Here is a 20773-nt window from a genome sequence, read left to right on the forward strand (position 1 = left end):
CAGCTTGACGTAGGTATGGAGGAAGGCTGTTCCACAAAACCGCACCACTAAAATGGAAACTGTTCTTTAGATAATTGGTGCGGGGTTGCGGAATAGAGAGTTTGTTTACAGAATCTCTTATTTGGTAGTGGTTTACATGGTGTTCGAATTTAGATTGAAGGTAATCCGGGGCTAGGCCGTTAAGAGATTTGTACACCATAGTAGCCATGGGCCCTGCGTCGATCAACCAGCTTCGACCAGCCTAGGCTCTCGATGAGCGGGTGAGCGTCGGCATTGAAACTGGAAAAAGTCAGAATTAGCGCGGCACGATTTTGGAGCTTCTGGAGTTTTGTGGCGAGGGTACTACTACAATTTCCCCATACTACATCGCTGTAATCAAAATGGGGTTGAACAATTGCGTTAAAAGCGTACCTTAGTGTTTCGAGTGAAACAAATGGGCGACATCTCTTGATTGCGCCGATTCCAAAAGCAATTGTTTTGGAAATATTAGTAATGTGCGCGTTCCAGGAGAGGTGCAGATCGACGCAGATTTTGTATTAGGGACTTCCTTAATTAGGGAATTATCGAGAACTAAACGAGGAGAGTTCTCAAAGGTACTTAGTCTTTGGCGCGAGCCGACCAGCATGAATTCAGTTTTAGATTTATTAAGGGTCAGTTTGTTGGTTTTAAGCCAATCACTGACGTTAGCGAGATCTTGATGCGAATAGCCTTGATTTTTAAGACATCTCGCTGATGCATTAGTTTTTTTCAAATCCGAGTTAATCCAAGGCGATTTGGATAATCGGACTCGTTTAGTGCACAAAGGCGCATGCTTTTCAACGAAATGGAGGAACATTTCTTTCCAATTATTCCACATGACATTCGGGTCATTGTAGGAATTAAGAAAGTTCCAGTTCAGAGATGCAATATCAGCGCGGAATGCATCAGAATTGAAATTTTTGAATTTGCGATATATAATATTAGAGTGTCCTTTGTTAGGCGGACCAATTGACAATTTGCGATAGGCGTAAACCAGGCTATGGTCACTTATACCAACATGCGAAACACCAGAACAGGCAATTCTGTCAGGGTGATTAGTGTAAATAACATCGAGCAGTGTTGCTGTGTTCTCGGTGATTCGTGTGGCCTCTTTGATCAATTGTGTTAAGCCATAAATGTCAGAAATATTATTCATCAGGTTAGTATTATTGTCTGGAATTACAGCGGTTTGGTCACAGTTTAAATCACCTAATAAAAAATATTCGACATTCATGGAGTCTATTTTGCCAATTGACAGGCGAATTTGGTGGCCTATACCAAGTATTTACCAAAAAAGGAGTAGAACGAGGTTTATTTATCTCTATGCATAAGTTTTCTAGATCATGGATATTCAAATCCGAACGAACCTTATAGTTTATGCCTGATCGGATATAAAAACAAACACCACCACCACTAGTGCGGTCGCGGCGAATAATTTTTCCTTACCCTGACAAATGAACCTCGTTGTCCGAAACATCGTCAAGTTTAGTCTCATTGATTGCGAGTATATCGATTGGATTTTCGTCAAGCAGAATTCTTAGTTCATCGATGTGGGTAGTTAATTTGTTGATATTCAACGCGGCAAGTTTGAAACCGCGCTGACGCGGAAGAGGACAATAGATGGCATTATCATCGGCTGAAAGAATTCCTGTTTGAAACGATAGATGATTAGAATATTTGTTACCTGTATTTTTGGCAACGGCATTCATGGAAGCATTAGATCAGGCATTGCCTAAGTAATCTAAGAAATTGTTAAATAAGGCATCGTTCCCACTTGCGTTCAGGTGTAGACCTCCTTGATTCAGCATGCCCGGAGTAATGTTCGTGTGGCTAATTCTGTCCCATCTATTTTGTGAGCAAAAGCGTTTGAGACGTTTGTTCACTTCTTGTACTCCATCTCTAAACGAGTCTCGACGCGTCACCAGCTCGGAGAGCAACTTTAGTGCACGGGACTATTTCGCACTTCTTTTTCGACCCGCATTCTCTTTGGTGGTGACCTCGCCTTAAACATGAGAAACAGCAACGGGCGTTCTTGAGCAGGGTCAGTCTCTCATTGACTGTGGCGGCAGCCATCTTAGGGCAATCGGGAACCCTGTGGTTTTCAGCGTCACAGACGAAACAATTCGTCGTTCTTGCTTGCTGCCCCACTGCGAAAACACCTTTCCTCTCCCTGGGTTGAGTCTGGTTTTGGTCGTTTCTGCCGATTCCGATGTCTCCAAAGTCGAGGTCGAACTCTGCCTTCACACGCTTTCTTATGAAATCACTAATGTGCTGGATACTGGGCGTGACATTCTTCTCTCTCAGGTCGGAGGACACGCTTCGCCATCGTTCTATGAGGTGGTCCGGCAGACGCATGACTATGCGCCTGAGGTTTACGTTCGCGTTGATATCCGCGAAGTAGCCGATTCGTTTCATTGTCGCTAGAAAACTAGCGACATCGCCTTTTGTGATGGTGTTGACTAGTGCGCGCGCAATGACACTTGCTTGACCTAATTGATCTAAGCGTTTTAAGCGCTGTTGCGTACATTATGCCATCCGAACCTAAACCTGCTATGCATCTTTCCGCTTCTCCGGCAAGGTGCATTTTGAGCTGAATCATTCTTATGTTGTTACTGTATGATTCTTGTCGTGGATATGGATCTTAAATCTGTCGACGAAATCGGCATAATCTTGCGGGTTTCCGTCAAACTTTGTTAGCGCCACGGTTGGTATGCTAGCTTCTAATTTATACAGTGCTTCGGCTATTGACATAGTCGTGCTTTCTTGTGGTTGCACAATAGTCTCCTCAAACTCGACTAAATTATCGATCCACTGGTAAAAGACGTTTGTTGTTGTCACTGGCGATTGCTGACTGTGCGTGATTTCCTGCTGGGTAATTGGGGGAGTAGGCGGTGTAGCCGGCGGGTGATTTTGGCTATTAGAATCTGAGTTGTTATGTGTTATTATTTCCTGTTGACCTTGTTGGTCTATTTCTAAACTCGGGTCATTAGGCATAGCTTTCTTCGTCATCTTTTTGATGTCCTTCTCAATTGCTTCTTGTAACGTGTATACAACATTGTTCAAATCGTTTTCCCACGCGTCCAATGCATCATGATCCGGGTTTTCGAATTCGTAGAACAAGCTGTGTATTTCGCACGCGCTTTCGAAGTCCTTTCTTAGCTGATCTAGTTCTTTGCGAAATCGTTTCGCCGTGGTAGTATCTGTTGTCGTCAAATCGCGGATGCGCTTAATCGCACGCGTTATCTTGCAGCGTAATTGTTTCCTTCTTGTTCGTATATCTGTTTCGCTATCGGTACCGGTGCTAGATGCCGATGTCTCTTTGTCTTTATCTGCCATGCTTTTTGCTTCGGTCGGCTCTTCACTTGTTCCTTCAGAAATTTGAAGTAGACTCCGGCTACGAAGCGCTTTTAAGACCGGCCTCAAGGATTTCTTCCAATATTTATTATATTAAAACATTCTGGAATAGATCAATAATTACAGCATTTTAAGCAGCAATTATCAACTTGTGTCAATCAAACTTAATTACTTACATATTGAATCAGTCACTTAGAAAACAAACAGTGTTCGATGCGCTATCTACAACACTCAGTGGACACCACACATTCCGCGTTCCTAACTTTGCCATCGCTCTCTAGTGTCTTTTTGTAAGTATATTCAAGATAGTCCTTGGAGAATATTGAGGTGAATAGATTGTCTATAACCTCAATCCATAGCTTGTTATCTTGATTTATCTTCCTTGATGTCGACCACTTACATCCAGTAAAGTAGAAAGAGGTTCCTATTAAAAAAATTACTTCAAAAAAGACATGTATGGCGACTGAAATTAAGAAGATAACTATTTTTATTTTTGTTGTTCCCATTTTTTTGTTTTTTGCACATTCATAGAATGAGCTAGCATAAAGAGCCTCCCAGAACAGGATTTTCTAACTATGGTCGTGCATTCGACATTTATCATGAACCTTTTATTTCAAATTAAACTTGACTGTTAGCTTTCTGGACACTTAATTTAGCTTTTCTGAATGACAGCCTAAGGAAGAGCAGCATTTGGGCGTACTGGTGGGTGATTAGCTGTTGTACTAAAGGTAGAAAATAATTGGATATTAGTGGTGTAAAAAGCTAGTTTTCTCCTACTAGACCTTGTCTAATCGTGAATAACAGGCTAAAGATAACAATTGCAAATTCTAAACTCACATTACCCCACAAGACAGTAATGTTTTTAAAAATGTGAAATAATATGCTTACATGATGACGCATCCCCTGGTGAATCATGAGATGTGGCTCTCAAATAGAGCTGTCGGTGGACTTTGTGGCTTGCCTCGAAGCCCTGGTTTGACATCTTTCCTATAGACCGATGGTTTCTAAAGAGCATTGATGCATGCTCAATTGTCATGTGGCCATAGTCACCTGTCCCAAGTCTTATTCAAAAGATGTTCTTTAACAGAAATCCCCATTCTTTGCACTAAAGTAAAAAAGCACAGAAAGCATTACAGCAACACTGCTAAATAGGCAATAGCTTATTGGAATTATACAGTAGAACAACCCTGCATTTACTCTCAATAATAGACCAGATGCCATCCATTTCAAAGTTGTCATGTAAGAGATGTGCTTGATCGTGGTGCCTAAAGCGCCGTAATAAAATTAACGAAAAAAAAAATGAAAATTGGAAATGTTTTTGTGTCATCACTTAGGTTTAGAAATTGCTCCGACCATGTGCAATGTACTGTAGTCTGTAATAATTGTTACCCAAAGGGCTATCCCTTGGGGTAAAAATTGATCGTGCTGAAGATCACCCAGTCTGTTTTTATGGGAGTTTCCCCAGGGGCTATATTTCCCTAAAAAACATTAAAATTTTAACGTTCAAGTACCTTCACATCAAAGACATCTATCTGGTCCTCTTCATCTTGAGCATATTCTCGATCCCTCATTGTCAATGCTATGTCTCTCCAGTCAGAGAACACCTAAAATAAATTAAAGTATAAAATCACTAAAGAATCTCAAATCAATAGAGCACTTCAAAACATTCCTTGTAACCAGTGTTTGTAACCAAATAAATGCCATTTTTAATTGTTAAAGGGGTCCTTAGACATAAGGATCCCATATCACTGTGGCCCTATCAATGCATAAGCACTATTATGTATCATACACAGTATTGTCATATATGTTGTTATTATCATCATCATGAAAGTAATATATCTGTTATTATTTTTTTTATAATGATACCTTTTTGAAACTCTGAATAGCTAGCTCTGCTGCTAGCTTACTCATTTCCTCATTTCTGCTTGTACCATGATCTCTCTTTTTGCCTCTAGTTAGAACTTTCCTCTGGGAAGAGCGTCTTGTAGTCTCAGGTGCGAAAGAATCCTTGAACCTCTTGCTGATGTTGCTCACTTTCTCTTCCCAAATTGAGAGAAGCTCATCTACTTTCTCTTGCAGTGCAGCTGAAACAAATTGTTGAATTCTTATAGAAATGTAAACTCATAGTATATTATAATGTATTTTTAATTATTTTATATTTTATAAAAATATTTTGCTGTAATTGTTGATACTAAAAATATACTGTATAATTGTTATTTTTAATGTAAGGATACATTTAAATTCACTTATTATATTTATTCACCAATCATCTAAACATATCTTTATGGTTTCATAGCAAGTTGGATGAGCATCCTTTAAATGTCAAAAAATAAACTTCACCTACCAGACATACTTCGAACATGAACATTGTGAGTTTCCAAACGAGTTTGTTGCCCTGGTTTTGCCTGTACAGTGATCCTGTCACAATGCATGGTCTCAGGGCCCAACTCCTTTAGAACATCATTGCAGTGATTCAGGGAGCCAACTTCAAAGGCAAACAGACCAAGGCAGGCCAGGAGCTGCTCTGTGTTTCTTAGCTCGCAATGAAGAGCACAAAAATTTATGCTTGTCATCTCTTCATTTAGTAGAAATAAGAGGTCATCTCTTATTCCTTTGAACCTTCAATACAAAGATATTATGCTCCATAAATTAGAACAAAAAATTCAGTTTTGTTTCTAAACAAATATCAGCAAATCAGCAAACAAATAACATAAAAGCTCTATTAATGAAAATAGGCCCCCTATCCCCCCCCCCCCCCCCCTCAAAGAGAGAAAATGAAATAAGCCCCCATGGACTGAGGTATTAACACATACCCTCCAATGTTTGCCTTTGTTTTGAGCAAGTGTTCTAAGCACACAGTCCCATTCCCAAGGTCACATTTCTCACTGCAACTCTGAAAATTGTAAATAAAAATTGAAATTGAAATGTTCTTAGTTTTTGTAAGTGCAGTTTTTAGTATTTCTCCAGCTTTCGTTTTTATGTTTCTCACTAGGAACTTACCCGTATAGCATGGCAAAACATACAGAACTCAACATCTACACCTCTCCCTCCAAGCTGGAAATCTGGGTCATCCTTTTTTGGAAGTAACAGGCAAAATCTTTTATAATCAAGGATTACTAAAAGAAATTGCAATGAGTTAAGCAATATAGATTTTTATTGGATAAAAGCTATGAAAGCTAAAGTATCACCATATGACTGGCATAGTTGTAAAAGATAGAAAAGAAGGTAACACAGTTAACTTAGTAAAAGATATATTTACCTTTCAAAATGATACTGCATTGCCTTCCATCAACAACAATACCACTCTCCTTCAGCTTGTCCTTCCTCTTGTTGATGTCCTTGATCATGTTTCGTATATTTTGTCTAAAATAAAACCATTTTTATATGTTTTCTTTGCAAACTTATAAACTTCTATATTTGTAATTAAAGCCCTGACATTTTACTAACAGTTGCTATATTTCATTCGTAGCCTTAAAAAAATGGAACTTACCCTAATGATTATCTACAGAAAAATGTTTCCTTTATATTAAGCTCCCTTTTCTCAATTTAAGAGTCTATTATTTTAATGATTTTTTAATGAAGTTTGATAGCACAGCTTATGTGAAATATGGTAAAATGAATCCCAAGTAAAAATATTATATATACCTTTCAAAATATTTGAATAGAAATGAACAAAAAACGTACTTACCTGCTTTCCTTGCAATTTGCTCTAGCAATGGTATACACAGCCTTGGAACTTTGACTCGATAGATAGGGATGATCAGCAGCCACAATCCCAATGCTGACTTGGTCTTTTCCTGAAATAGATGCATGGTACAGTTAGCCAACTGAAATTTTTAGATCTTTACTTTGATTATTTTTATTGAACAAAGTTGCCATAAATCATGAAAAAAAGTAGTAATTTCGCCCAAATTGGACAACTTCAGACAAATCAAGGGTCGTACAATTTGAAATGTCTCAAGAACGGATAATCTACCAAAAAGTACCGAAGCTTATTTTGTTTTATATTACACAAGCAACATCTAGGCAAAAAAAAAATCAACCAAATAAAAGCTAACACAACTTTACAATTTAAACTTTGCCATTTTTATCTCCTGTCTCCCATGGCCCTGATGCCTAGAAATTATTGCACTTACCAAACAAAGGTCTTCCATTCAATTCCAGATGAAACTCAAAGGTGTCATTCCGGCAACCATGATGCCGCTGCTCCCGTATACTCCATAACACAACTTCGTTCATGGAGACTTGAAAGCCGATCACTCCAGATGGGAGTGGCTTTATCTCCATAATCTCTCTGGTGATGTTAAAAACCATCTCCCTCAGGGCCTTCATGTGGTTTTTTATAGGGAGGATTGGGATGGTGTCTGCTGCCTAAAAGGCAAAACTCAAATGTAACACTTATTGTACTAGCCAGTTATTATTGTAAAACGTTTCACACATTTTTACTAAAAGTTTTTGGTCAAGAACAATCCTTCAATAAATAAAAAAATGAATGAATGGATGAATTAGAGGGATTTTACCCTCTAATTTGACTAGGAGGTATAGCCAGTCGGGTACCCCCCTCATCACCTCCACCCTAGCGTTCCACGTCTCTTCGGACATGATCTCTTCCAGGCCTCGCTTGACGCCGCGCTTCTCCACTACTTCATCAATAACTTGCCTGATTGTCTCCTTGGCCTCTTTCCCGCCATTATCTGTGGTGCACGAATGAGCGAGCACTGAAGCAACCGTCTCGTTCATTCTGCTGCAGAGTTTAGCTATCTCCCGAAAGCAATCCTTCGCTCGCTCTCGTTTTTTTCTCTTTTTTGTTGCAGGAGAATGTTTTATCAGACGAGTACTGGCGAGGCATGGGGGGCGGTGTTGCAACAGGTTGTACGTTAAGAAGTCTACGGGAATCTCGATTTGCTGAAATCCTCGCGATTACCCTAAACGTAGAAAGGACGTAGACTTCTTTAGTTCTAGCCTTGTTCCAGGCAACGCAATCTGTATAAAACCATTCGATCGGAGCTGGATCGCCGGCGACCGTCCTCACATCCTTCTGCGCTATCTTTATAGCTTCGGCCGGGAATGCTTCAAAGAACTTCAAATTGACGAATTTTCGTGGTGGTAAACCGCATAGGTCAATATTAAGTGCGTACCACCTTTTGTTTGGGTCAATTTTCAGTGAAATCACATCAAATAACATAACGAAATCGGGAAGAACGAGGTCTTACCCGACGAGTCGCATGTTGTAGACTGAATCAATAGAGCGCGCGCTTTGATTCATATTTGGCGCTAAGTTACACCATATTCCCATACATGGCATAATCCAATATTTATAGAGGCCAAGTGTCGATAGAAAACACACTGTACCCACCTGGCACCGATCAAAGTGCTGTCATAAAAATTCATTCAATTAACACGAAAACGCTTGACGCATGCTGGGAATAAGCATCCTCGCTGGTACCGTTTTCTCCCCTCTGGGGCTCCTCATGATCACAAGGCTGCTTGTCCACAACTGCCATATAAATTTGGATAATATTCATAGATGATTCTTGCTTACAAATTCCAGCATAATAAACTTGCTATTTTACTTCCACATACGACTTTCCTCAGAACTATTTTCACCGACTCAAATGAATTTGGGCTGACAAATACTGGGTTTGCAGCTGCTACAGTGGGTGGATTGTCTGGATGGTTGCTTGCTATGTGGGACCCCACTCATCGTAGACTTCAGACAGCTGGTCTTCCTGGTAGACAGTTGCTGTGTTCCTCCTCGTCTACCCTGAAGCCTAGATGGACCTCCTTCACGCGATGAACATACTGCCGTGTTGGTGCAACCAGCGCTGTCCCCAATAAGGAGCTTCCATTCAGTTCCTTCTCTACTTCCTTTAGATTTGCACCACACTGCACGCACTTTCTGTTCTTCTTGTCCATCATGATTTCACATAATGGACAAACTCTTTTTCCTTCTCTCGCCCTTATTTTTTCAACCCTCTGGTCAATGTCATCCCTTGACACCATTAATGATGGTTTGCTCCTTGGCAGTCTTGTAAAGGAAATCCTGGATGAGGTTTTTATTCTAAAAGAAAAACAGAAAAATGGAGCAAACAATTCACTGCAGAAGAAATCTTTAAGTGTTTGATTACAAGCTTTGTGAGTATAAATCATTCAAAATGCCAAATTCTACAAATCCTCTCTTTGATTCCTTATTTCAATTGTCTTTCAATAATAAAAGAAAATTCTTCATTGAATACTTCTAGGATTGTGCTCTCAAACTGCAGCAGTTGTGATTTTTAATGGTTATTCTAATTACTTTTTTTTACACATAGTATGGTACAGGGTTGAATATTTTGAAGAGAACGTGACACGAAATTCTCTTTAGCTTATTTTGACAAATTGACAATTTTAACAAATTGTTAGTATAGTAGCGTAATATCCCAAAAATAATTCCTCCAATTTTCGATACTTGGTTTAAACGGAAACCTGATTTTTGATCCTTTTAAAATTCGCAATTTTGGCAAATTTTTGCATGAAACCGGCGACATCCGAATATCTGACGTCAAGAGTTGTACAAGTGGGGGATGAACATTAGACATTCCCATACAAAATAGGACGCTCCCACCCAAAATACACTTATAATTGATCGTGGAGCCCGAATCTTTCCCAGAAAATAGCTGAGTGTAACCTGAGCAAAGTATCCATAAGGAATCCTGCAGCAATTGGAGCGGTGGTTTTTATTAATATTTTTTATAAGCTTTTGAACACCATATGCGCACGAACCACCCAATTTTTCGGCAAACTCGCTCCTTTTTCGATCACAATTGTGATCAAAGAAATAAGATATACGCTGTAAATAATTGCGAGACGCATAGCAAAGCAGAATGCATAGTTTAAAAGCGTCTATGCTTTAAAATAATACAGAGTGAAAAAATGTTTGTATGTTGAGATGCGAGGACTGAAAATCTTCAATGAGTGAACGGCAAAAAAACTCGATTGTATTTTCTTTTCTTTTAATAAATAAACAAACAAACAAATGCAGTAGATGGTACTAGCATTATAATCCCTAAATAGTTATGTTTTTTAAAGAAAAACTGCCATCAAGACTTGGTATATGTGAAAGGGAATGCACAGCAACTGCACAAATGTACATTTACTGGCAAAACAAAGCGTACGGTGCGATAAGAAAACACTCACAAGAAAACTTGCACCCTTCACCGTGCTTTTCTTGGCTATAAAACAAATTCGAATTTTATGTTTACCTATCCTCCTTCCTGATTGTAAGGACTGATTTTTGTCGATAATTCGATTGTTCGTTTTGTAGTGAAATATCATTCCTTGAATGACTGAATAAAATCCTGTTGTCAATCGGCGCGGTAAAAAAAACTATTTCACTTTTCCAGTTTGTCAATTTGTTGTACTTTGAGGCTTAACAGTGAATCAGATTATTACAATTGCATGTGGTTCTTTCAACATTTTCAACCCCGGGGTGCTGTTCGAAGGTGAATTTTTGCGAGTTTACTAACTTAAGGGAAGTTGTTCGCCCCGTCTTGGTTTTATGGCCGTTCGCATTCGCACGTGGAAGAAATCGTTTTTCTACAACTCAGTTTGCGAATAATCCGGTTGAAATTCATTTGCTTGAATGAACCGATCGACTCGAACTGGTAAACACTCCAGAGATGTCTTTTTATTCCATTCAATTCAGGTTTCGATTAAACCCCTATCTTAATAATAGAAAAAAAGTTATTCTTTGATCCATTGCTTAAACATTGTAATCATCTTTCTTTACCAAGTCTTGAAAAGCGAAAAAATACAAAAGATATGCTCGTCCTCATCTTTACAAATCTACAATGGCAAGCGAATTTCGACTGGAACCCCATCAAGTGTGTACAACTCTTGACTCTTGTCTCTTACGATATCAACTGCAAGCTCTCACTGACTTTGACTTTTTGATACATCTGTGTCTTCATAATGGAAAGTAATGGCAAATATACTCAAACAACATACCTCCTGCCGCAAGAGGTTATGTTGTTCTTGGGTGAAAGTGCTTTCCTCCACAAGGTTAGGGATCATAGAAGGATTTACCTTTGCAAGCTTGCAGCGGTTATCCCATTTACTCAAAAGGTTTAAGTAGGTTGTTGATTTGTATGTACTATAATCACCAATATATAGGTCAATATGATTGCAGGGCAAGGGTAAGACAAAGCCACTTGAGGTAGGATTTTTAAAAGTACCAGCAGTAATGGCTTTACCAAAAATAATACTGTTGCTAAATACCAATTACAAAATCTGTACCCTTTTCTTTGCACATGATTGTTTAGCAGAGTGATAAAAAGGTACGTAGATGTTTTGTATTTTAGTTATGGCATTAAAATTGCTTGGAGTTCCAATGATCTACACATCAAAGAAGTGGACATATAAGAGAATTAACTAACAACATAGGTATGAGGATGGACGACAAGAATGAATGAGTGCACGTGACAAGGACAAAACTGTTTATCAGTGATATATTGATACAATTTGTTTATACTTCTTTGGTGTCCTCCCCCCTCCCTCTCCACTATAATAGTTCTAATGACTACACTTTACAAGAAAAAAATAATAATTACCCTGGGTGTAATTCTCTGCCCTGCTGGAGGTTTCCGCTTGGATTCAAAGTTGTCGTGCACACACTTGTGAGAATACTGATCTGTGCGCGGTTTTCTTTGCGCACTGTCCACTTTTATATCAGTACTTGGTCGTTGTCTATTGCGGTCAGGAGGTCACCCGCAGGGTATTCGGGAATTTTCAAAGTTAGCTTGTCCAGCCATGCTTTCAAGCTTAAGACCCCCCAGGGTATAGTTTTCTAAAACATTACAACACAGCCTACTCCGCGCGATTGAATACATAAGCAGATTACACGAAAAGGGAATAGGACCAATGAAAACAGGCTGCACAAGAGAGTAAAGTTGGTCATTGGCAATTGCTTTCCTTGCCTCGAGTAGGTTGAACGCCTCTCTGCTAATAGACAATTCCGGAGTAGACAGCCCTTTCAGAGCACTGCTGATTACAGAATTGCATCTTGCACTCCACTCGGAGGGATCTAACGACACGAGATTCTCTATGTTTCTGTAGGTTTGGCTACATCGCGATGCGTCTAATTTAATACCCTGTCTCTCATTGCGATATATAGCCTCGGTTATCAGCAACAGATCAGACCTTGGTAGTTCAACAAGGGATTTGTGGATGTCCGACCGATATCAAAAAACCTTGTGTTTCAGAGAGCTGCTTAGCAACTTTCCCAGCTTGGTCTGAGGTAAGGAACGGCAAAGATTCAGTTATAGTTTTAAAGTCAACATCGGTACCATCCGTACCACCCTCGTCCTCTTCTCCACTGTCTGTATCATCTTCTTCACTTAACCCTCGCTTTTTTCCTCTTGATGTTGAAGGTTTCGCCTCGCAAAAAAACTCTGGCTACGGGCCTGACTTACTATTAATTAAGCTGGCAGCTTATAATCGACAGTAGCAAATAAAATCCCAAAATTTGATAAAAAGGAAATACGTAGTAATCCATGCATGTGAAAAATATGAAAATATGGACAGACAGTGTGCAGAGTACAAAGCTTGGCTAAAGACTGATGACTATAAGACATGGAAAAGGCAACACGAGGAAGAGAGTGTTGAATGTAACCGGGTCATAAAACTTGACTGCATCGGCCATGTGCAAAAGAGACTAGGAACCGCGTTACGTGAACTAAAGAAAAAAACCAAGGGCAAGCTTGGAGATGGGAAAAGTGTTGGAGGAAGAGGACATAGATTGTCAGATAAAACAAAAAAATCTGCTACAAGAATACTACGGAAAGGCAATACGGCGCAATGTCAACAGGGATGCTAAGTCAGAGAAGGATTTGCAATACTTGCGGTTTTATATCACTGTACCTTGATTACAGATCCTAAAGTGAGACATCAATACTGCCCAAAGGATGAAAGCACATGGTGTGCTTATTGGAGGACTAAAACTGATGTAGACCCTCAAACTCACTACCTTGACCCTGTATTTTTAGAGTTGCTGAAGCCAACCTTTACGCGACTAAGTGAGCGATCATTGCTACTCAGGTGCCTTCCTGGTTACTCACAGAACCAAAATGAATGTATAAACAGTGTTGTTTGGGCCAGAGCACCCAAGCACAAATTCAAAGGACCAAAAGCAATTGAAATGGCCGCTATGTCAGCAGTGCTACAGTTTGACAGCGGCTCAATTGGGAGAGCCCGTGTTCTCGAGCTAGCGAAACTAGGACATGGAGATAACACCTTGGATGCTGGCAAAAAAAGAGACAGAAAAAGTCTGTATGGTGCAGCAAGAGCATCAAATGGTGTAGTAAAGAAGAAGAGGCAGGCACTAGAGCGGGCAAAACTTGTGCGAGAACAAGAGGCGCAAGAAAAGGAAGGGGGAGCCTCATACGCAAGTGGTGGCTTCAATGAAGACCCCATGCAAGGCCCCCAACAGAATAAAAATAGATGTAAAAGACAAACAAACAAGAAATAATGTCCCAAAGCATGAACTGACTGCATCTCTAGGCACTTCTGTTAATGTAAAAACTTTGATTGATAACTCACAGCTGTTTTTATGTATTTATAAAGTTACATTGACTTTTCAGGGCATTTTCTCAAGAAACACACTTTTAATCATCGGCGAGCTTTAAAATGCTATAACTAATAAAATATTCAATGAAGCCTATCCAAATTTTCAGATGTCTCTCTTCTAGTTGCATGGAGGAGAATAATGATAGCTTTTTGAAGTAGGGTAAGAAATCAGCCTTCTAAATAAATTTTACCATTCTTGACCAAGTTTTGGTTGCCATGACGACATGAAAGCTTGTATTGCAAAATGGCATCATTAGATTCTTAACCTATGTCAGTTATAAGTATTTGCTAAGTTTCAATAGAATAAGATTAATTGTTTATGCGTTATAAGAACTTGAATCTTCTACCATAAATCACTACCAAGGCCCTGCAGGGGGCCAGAAAGCCACATTAGGGGGCCACGCCCTGTGCAAAAACGGTGAAAATGGAAAGTCTACATGATAAACCTTGGTATTAAACAGATTCCTTTAATAAAAATCTATTTAAAACAAATACACAGTTGTATGTTAGTTTTGTTCCATTTTTTCAAAATTCAGGGTAGAGTGGCCTTAAGCTCACAGGACCCCTGTGCCACCAAATTATTATTCCTTATCCCAATATTGGACTACAAATACGTATTTTAGCAATGTTTGGTGAGTATTCCTATTTCGGCCTCGTTTCCATGCTGGAATTTACACGTCATAATTTTGGACTTTCTTTTTTCCGTCCTATTCCCGTTGCCACCAAACTTTTCTTGTATTGTAGGTCCTAATAAGCTTTTCTAGACTGGTGGTTAGCTTTCAGCAAAAAAAAAAAAAAAAAAAAAAACCACAGGACATTTGGTCCAAAGAAAATATTAATTAGTGCCTCCCCCCAATAAGCACCTCGCTAAAAATGCAAAAGAAAAAAAATTAGTACCTTCCCCCAATAAGCACCTCGCCTAAAATGCAAAAGAAAATATAAATTAGTGCCTCCCCCGAATAAGCGCCTCGTTTACACGTGTTGCAATTGATAGAATCATGTGACGAAGGGATGTTTATGAGAAGGGAAATAACGAAAACATGTTTTTTTTTTGTAAGCTTGTTTTGTTATTGTTCTGAGAGCATGTTTACTCCTGGAGTAAACTCACTGGAGAGATCAAATAAGCGCCGCGGCGGTTTTTCCGCCAAGCTTACAAATGTCTACACCCATTTAGCGCAATCTAGAAATAGATATCTGTTCTAAAAATAACTTCTAGGAGCGCTTTTATGAGTTACGGGGATTCGTTCTCTCGTATCAGACTCCGTGTATTGAATGAAATGTTTTTACTCCATTGCACTATTTTAAGACGGTTGAACGCCACATAAAATAAAAGTTTTTAATTTGCTATTTGAAGGTGTAGGTCATTATTTATCGTTGCTAGGGGTCTGTTGTGTGTAAAAAGATCACTCTTTGGTCACTATCTTTAGTTGCTAGCGGTTTGTTGTGTGTAAAAAGATCACTCGACCTGACGTAGGTCCAGTGTTAACAAGAAAGCAAGTTGCGTACTCAGAAATTAACCAAAATATTCCAGCGATTACATCACACAGGTATTGAATAACATCTGTATGATCTTTGATTTATAATTATACCCTTGGCGCACTCTAGAGACTGAAGGCATAGCAGCGTGTCTAGGCTCTCGAGGGAGTTGTTGATTCGCAGAGTGGCGTTAAACTGGTGACCCCTTCAGTGCTTATATGCTAATGTAAATGCGTTGAGTCGAGCTCTTGTTTTCACCGTGCCCTGGCGAGTTTACTAGCGCGCTGAAGCTCGCCGCTCTTTTGGGTTAGACTGTTAGTGGTTCTAGTGGAGCGCAATGGGTTCGTGTATGACAAAAGCGTGTCAGTGTCACCTTTGCCGGTGTTGCGAGTGCGGTAGGGGCTGTCGGTGTTGTTTGTGTTGCCGTATGTTGTTCGGTGATTGGTGGATGTGTAGCGACTGCTGCGAAGAAGACGACGACGAAGAGATGATACCTCAAGTCAAGAAAACGCAGAAGAGGCCGGATGACGGAGAAGGCATGTATCAGTACGATAATGGAGACTTCTATGTGGGTGAGTGGCGACGAGGGAAGAGACATGGCTACGGCAACTTGGAAAAAGCTGACGGTACTCGGTGAGTTTTAGTTCCGCGTCTCACATCCATAGGCAGTGTAATTTTGATTTAGCTTCCTTTGCCGTTGCTTTGTTATAGTTATATTAAGGGATCTTTAAGAATAAATTTCAGTTCATTGTTTTATTTATTTTTTTTTTTGTTAACCTTAGTTGGACAGCCTCTCCTATTCAGTAGGCCACAATAAATATAATTTTTGACATCAAAACTCAATGAGCTATAGAAATATACCCCGTTTGCACATTACCAAAGAAATACCCCTTTTTATTTTCATTTGAGTATTGTGTTAATTCTATGACACGTAATGTTTACCAAGCTAATACTCCCAGACTCCGTATCAAGGGTAAATTTATTTCTTTAATAATGGCCTGCTGTGCACGCGTATCTTTTAAGATCAATATTTTATTTCCTTTAAACATATGAAGTGTGTCGACTTCACGTATTAAGTTCTCATCTTATAATACCGCAACTCTTTTTGATATTTCTTTCATGTAAGGTTGGTCAGACGCTTCTCGGCAGGGATCGAATTTCGACCTTTTCCGCCTGAGTGCTGTTAATAATGATTGCTGGTCTTTATTTCGCATTTAGTTCCTCAAACATGCATCACAAAACGTCAAAATGCCTCTTAGAATGTCTCTCGTTTTCTTATTGAGACAGTTTGACAGCTAACCGCTATCATCTAAGCTTATCTAAATCTTGAGGCTACTATGTGTTATATTCTGAAGAAGAAAGAGCCGGAAATTGATATCCGTCATTTTATTATCCAGTAATTATGTGGGCTCATTTATCTTGCACATATTAGTCGAACAGAGCTGCTACCTAGGAGACTATCGAAAACCTTTTTGCGTTTTTTGAGTATTAATTTGCAATATGAATACACTCGTTGTTATAACAATATGCGTGACTAGTGTTGCGTGACACACAAACGTACAATTAGTTAATCGTGAAAGTTGTACTTCAAAATTACCCTGGATCATGCCTGGCTTAAACGAGTAAGGCATAGGACAAACGCCGTTCTTTTCATGTGCCGTTCCAAATGCAAATGAACATAAAATAATGCAATCGGTTCATTTTCATGCATAAGCATTGCGTCTAAACTAGGTCTAAAACTAGGACTAAAACTAAACTAGGACATAAAAGTATCCATAAGTGACAAAATAAAATAAGTGACCAGGGGATCTGGTGGATGTTTGATATAGGATTTTGTTAAGTGTTCTTTTTACGCGCCTATAGCCCTACATTCATGTTTATGAATAATCGATGTTTATACTTTCTATGGGTCGTTGATTTGGTCGATGATTCACATGATATAAGCTTGATTTGTACTACAGAGTTAAACACTGTTCTTTCAGCGAAATATACATCTCAGATTATTACAATATTTATTTCATTATTTTATACAATTTAATTGTAGTATTAGTCGTGCAAATGGCTCATTACGTAAATAGACGGATGGGCAAAGTTTAATTAGCAAGAATGAGTACCGTTACTGGCATTTTAATAACCTGGATCAACTCACATGATGTTGGCAAGGAATGATAACACATCTTCCCCTTTTGATGTTTTTGATGTTTCATTTCGTAATTCGAAATATGAAATAGTTAAGAAAATGGGGAAACTAAGGGGAAAACAATAAAAGAAAAAGGGTGGGTGGTCTTTACCCTAAAATGTGAATCGAGTAAATGTGATAGTACCCTGGGTAACTACAGTTACCCGGTCTTAACAGTAGACCACAGGTAACCCAAGCTTCCTGTGTGTATAAATAAATTATAGTGGTTTACGTTACGATGTGTGTCTCATGGTTTACAAAAAAACTTATGTGATTGAAAAAAGCAGTTAATTTTACAACGAAATAAAATCGTAAATCTTTCAATAATATTCTGACCTGACAGTGGATTCTGAAATATAGTCTGGGTGAAGTTTTAAGCCATTTGGGCCGGTATTTCGAGAGTTACGTTGTTCTGTTTCCCCTAAGGGATTAGAGTGAACGGCTTATTTCAATTCTATACGTTTACTGTAAACAACGAGAAAGACAACATAACGTAAACCACTATAATTTATTCATACACAAAGAGAGCTTGGGTTACCTGTGAGTAAAAGAGTGGAGCTGTGGCCTCTCGTACCCAGGGTAATGTGATAGGATCTGGATTTTTTTGTGATTGCCTGATGCAAAACGTTGCTTGTTAGATTCTTTTAAACGCGGGTATAATTACACAGGTCTCCTTTTCATTGCATGAGTGAGGCGTTTACGAGACGCTTGATATAATTATCCGGGCGTTATGGCAATCTGGTGACTTATACTAGAACCTTTGTTGCAGGTTTGTGGGATTTTTCTACGATGACGAGTTTGTAGGCGACAAGCCAGATGAGCGTCTCAATAATAGCCCAGTCACGCGCAGACCATTTGCGAAACCACAAGTGTCACGCGACGATGATGAGGGGTAAGCATTCCAGGGGGAAGGGGAGGATGCCACGCACAGACCATTTGCGAAACCCCAAGTGTCACGCGACGATCATGAGGGCTAAGCATTTCACGGGAGGAGGGAGGATGTCACGCACAGACCATTTACGAAACCCCAAGTGTCACGCGACGATCATGAGGGCTAAGCATTCAAGGGGGGGGGGAGGGGAGGATGTCACGCACAAACCATTTGTGGAACCCCAAGTGTCAAGCGACGATTATGAGGGCTAAGCATTCCAGGGGTGGAGGGGAGGATGTCACGCACAGACCATTTGTGGAACCCCAAGTGTCACGCGACGATCATGAGGGCTAAGCGTTCAAGGGGGGGAGGGGAGGATGTCACGCACAGACCATTTGCGAAACCCCAAGTGTCACGCGACGATAATGAGGGCTAAGCATTTCACGGGAGGAGGGAGGATGTCACGCACAGACCATTTGCAAAACCACAAGTGTCACGCGACGATAATGAGGGCTAAGCATTTCACGGGGGGAGGGAGGATGTCACGCACAGACCATTTGCAAAACCACAAGTGTCACGCGACGATAATGAGGGCTAAGCATTTCACGGGGGGAGGGAGGATGTCACGCACAGACCATTTGTGGAACCCCAAGTGTCACGCGACGATTATGAGGGCTAAGCATTCAAGGGGGGGAGGGGAGGATGTCACGCACAGACCATTTGTGGAACCCCAAGTGTCAAGCGACGATTATGAGGGCTAAGCATTCAAGGGGGGGAGGGGTGTCCACACAATCCTTTTTTTTTAACCACTAGTATCATGCGACGACGATGAGAGGTAAGCATTCTAGGGGGAGGATGGGGGAGGTTGTTACGCATTCGCCATTTTCTCAGCACCAAGAATCACGCGAGGGGATTAGGGTGAGCATCCCAGCTAATCATCTCTTATTTCATACAGCATCTTACGAAAGACAGACGAGGATGCGATCGCCAAAGCAAAGGAAGAAGAAGAGCGAGATCCTCACGACAGACTGCTAAACGGCAATAACGCTAACTCTTATGATGCCGTCTCCAAAGACTGAATGTTATTATCGCCAGCTTAGTAGTTTTCTATGGGCTCTTCGTATTCTCAACCTTTTGGCGGTTATAATTCCTGTTCCTTTCTTCTTGTATACACCCTGTTGTATCCTGAAACGTAGAGCAGGCGATTGGCAAGGCGCGTGTTGGTATTAGCTAACTTAGGGGCTCTTTCAAGGTTTTCAGAGAATGAAGGGCTCAAAGAAGTTTTAATATGATACAATGCGATTGGTTGATTAGAGGGAATTTTTTTGTGTGAAAAATGTCTGGTTTCCCAATGGGAAGGGGATATAAATATAAAAATAAAAAATAAGAAAACACAGACAAAAGAAAACTAAAGACAATTTGCACGGATGATTGTGTTAGAATTCATTTGTAATAAAATTCAAATGTAATGCAAAAAGAGTTGTTTAATAGGGACGTATTTCTAATTTACGACGTTGTTTAGTGACGTGCACGTCGTTCTAAACGTGACGCATGGGAAAATATATTTTCGCAGTAAAGAAATTCTTTTCTATTCTGGGTAATGGCTTGTAATGTAGGCCCTCTACAATCTTAGCCATATTGTATAGCTGAGTACCCGGCCCCTCCCCTGGGGGATGTTAAAGGTAAACGAAGGAAGATGTTTTGGAGTTCAAAAAGTACGCGCTTTGTTCTCAGAAACGCCCTTAGCAGACGTTAAGGGCAATTTATCCTTAAATAAAATAATGCATCAAAAAGTGGTACAATACTTGTGTGTTGACCGTCATTTCATACAGAGGAGCAAAATCAGATTTCAACTCTTTATTGAGTCGAGATGCCAACGGGAAATTACCTAGCTCGGCGTACACGGTGAGGAAGATTTCACGCAAGCACTTTGCTCACTGCCTCGCAAGGCCAAAAATTTACAGTGTGCGGACGTCGATCAAACGTCTCGCGAGCATCTTAGGGCAAAATCCACACCTGCTTGAACTGTGAGTTTCTGGCCTCGCGAGGCAGTGAGCAAAGTGCACGCTTAAAGTTATCCTCACCGTGTGCGCCGGGCTTAAGGCCTAGGGCAGGAGGCCTAGGGCAAACGCCATACATTTGCCGTTCACAATGCTTAAATGTACCCGAACTTGAAGGCCATGGCAGGGGTTGGGGCACTAGGGGCACGTGCTTCCCCCAATATTTTCAGAAATGAGCACTTGAGCCTTAGGAACAACGTTCTTTTGTTCTCT

At 40.1% G+C, this 20773-nt stretch overlaps 1 protein-coding gene and 1 pseudogene across 1 annotated transcript; one reads left to right on the forward strand and one right to left on the reverse strand.

Moving 5' to 3' along the window:
• Positions 1 to 3990: 3990 nt before the first annotated feature.
• LOC125567932 lies at positions 3991 to 8112 on the reverse strand (annotated as a pseudogene).
• Positions 8113 to 15447: 7335 nt separating this feature from the next.
• On the forward strand, positions 15448 to 19977 carry LOC116614307. Its single transcript, XM_048729500.1, has 3 exons — positions 15448 to 16083; positions 18399 to 18521; positions 19456 to 19977. The coding sequence occupies exons 1-3, from the start codon at positions 15788 to 15790 to the stop codon at positions 19577 to 19579; spliced, it is 543 nt and encodes a 180-aa protein (XP_048585457.1). The 5' UTR covers positions 15448 to 15787; the 3' UTR covers positions 19580 to 19977.
• The last annotated feature ends 796 nt before the right edge of the window (positions 19978 to 20773 follow it).

The sequence above is a fragment of the Nematostella vectensis genome, chromosome 6 (assembly GCF_932526225.1).
Source record: "Nematostella vectensis chromosome 6, jaNemVect1.1, whole genome shotgun sequence".
Taxonomy (NCBI): domain Eukaryota; kingdom Metazoa; phylum Cnidaria; class Anthozoa; order Actiniaria; family Edwardsiidae; genus Nematostella; species Nematostella vectensis.

What these genes read in the sequence shown, in the direction of transcription:
- LOC116614307 (XM_048729500.1), top strand. Translation starts at nt 15,788, where the DNA reads ATGGGTTCGTGTATGACAAAAGCGTGTCAGTGTCACCTTTGCCGGTGT. An exon ending in GAAAAAGCTGACGGTACTCG is followed by an intron (nt 16,084 to 18,398) that starts GTGAGTTTTAGT and finishes CCTTTGTTGCAG; the next exon opens with GTTTGTGGGATTTTTCTACG. An exon ending in TCACGCGACGATGATGAGGG is followed by an intron (nt 18,522 to 19,455) that starts GTAAGCATTCCA and finishes TATTTCATACAG; the next exon opens with CATCTTACGAAAGACAGACG.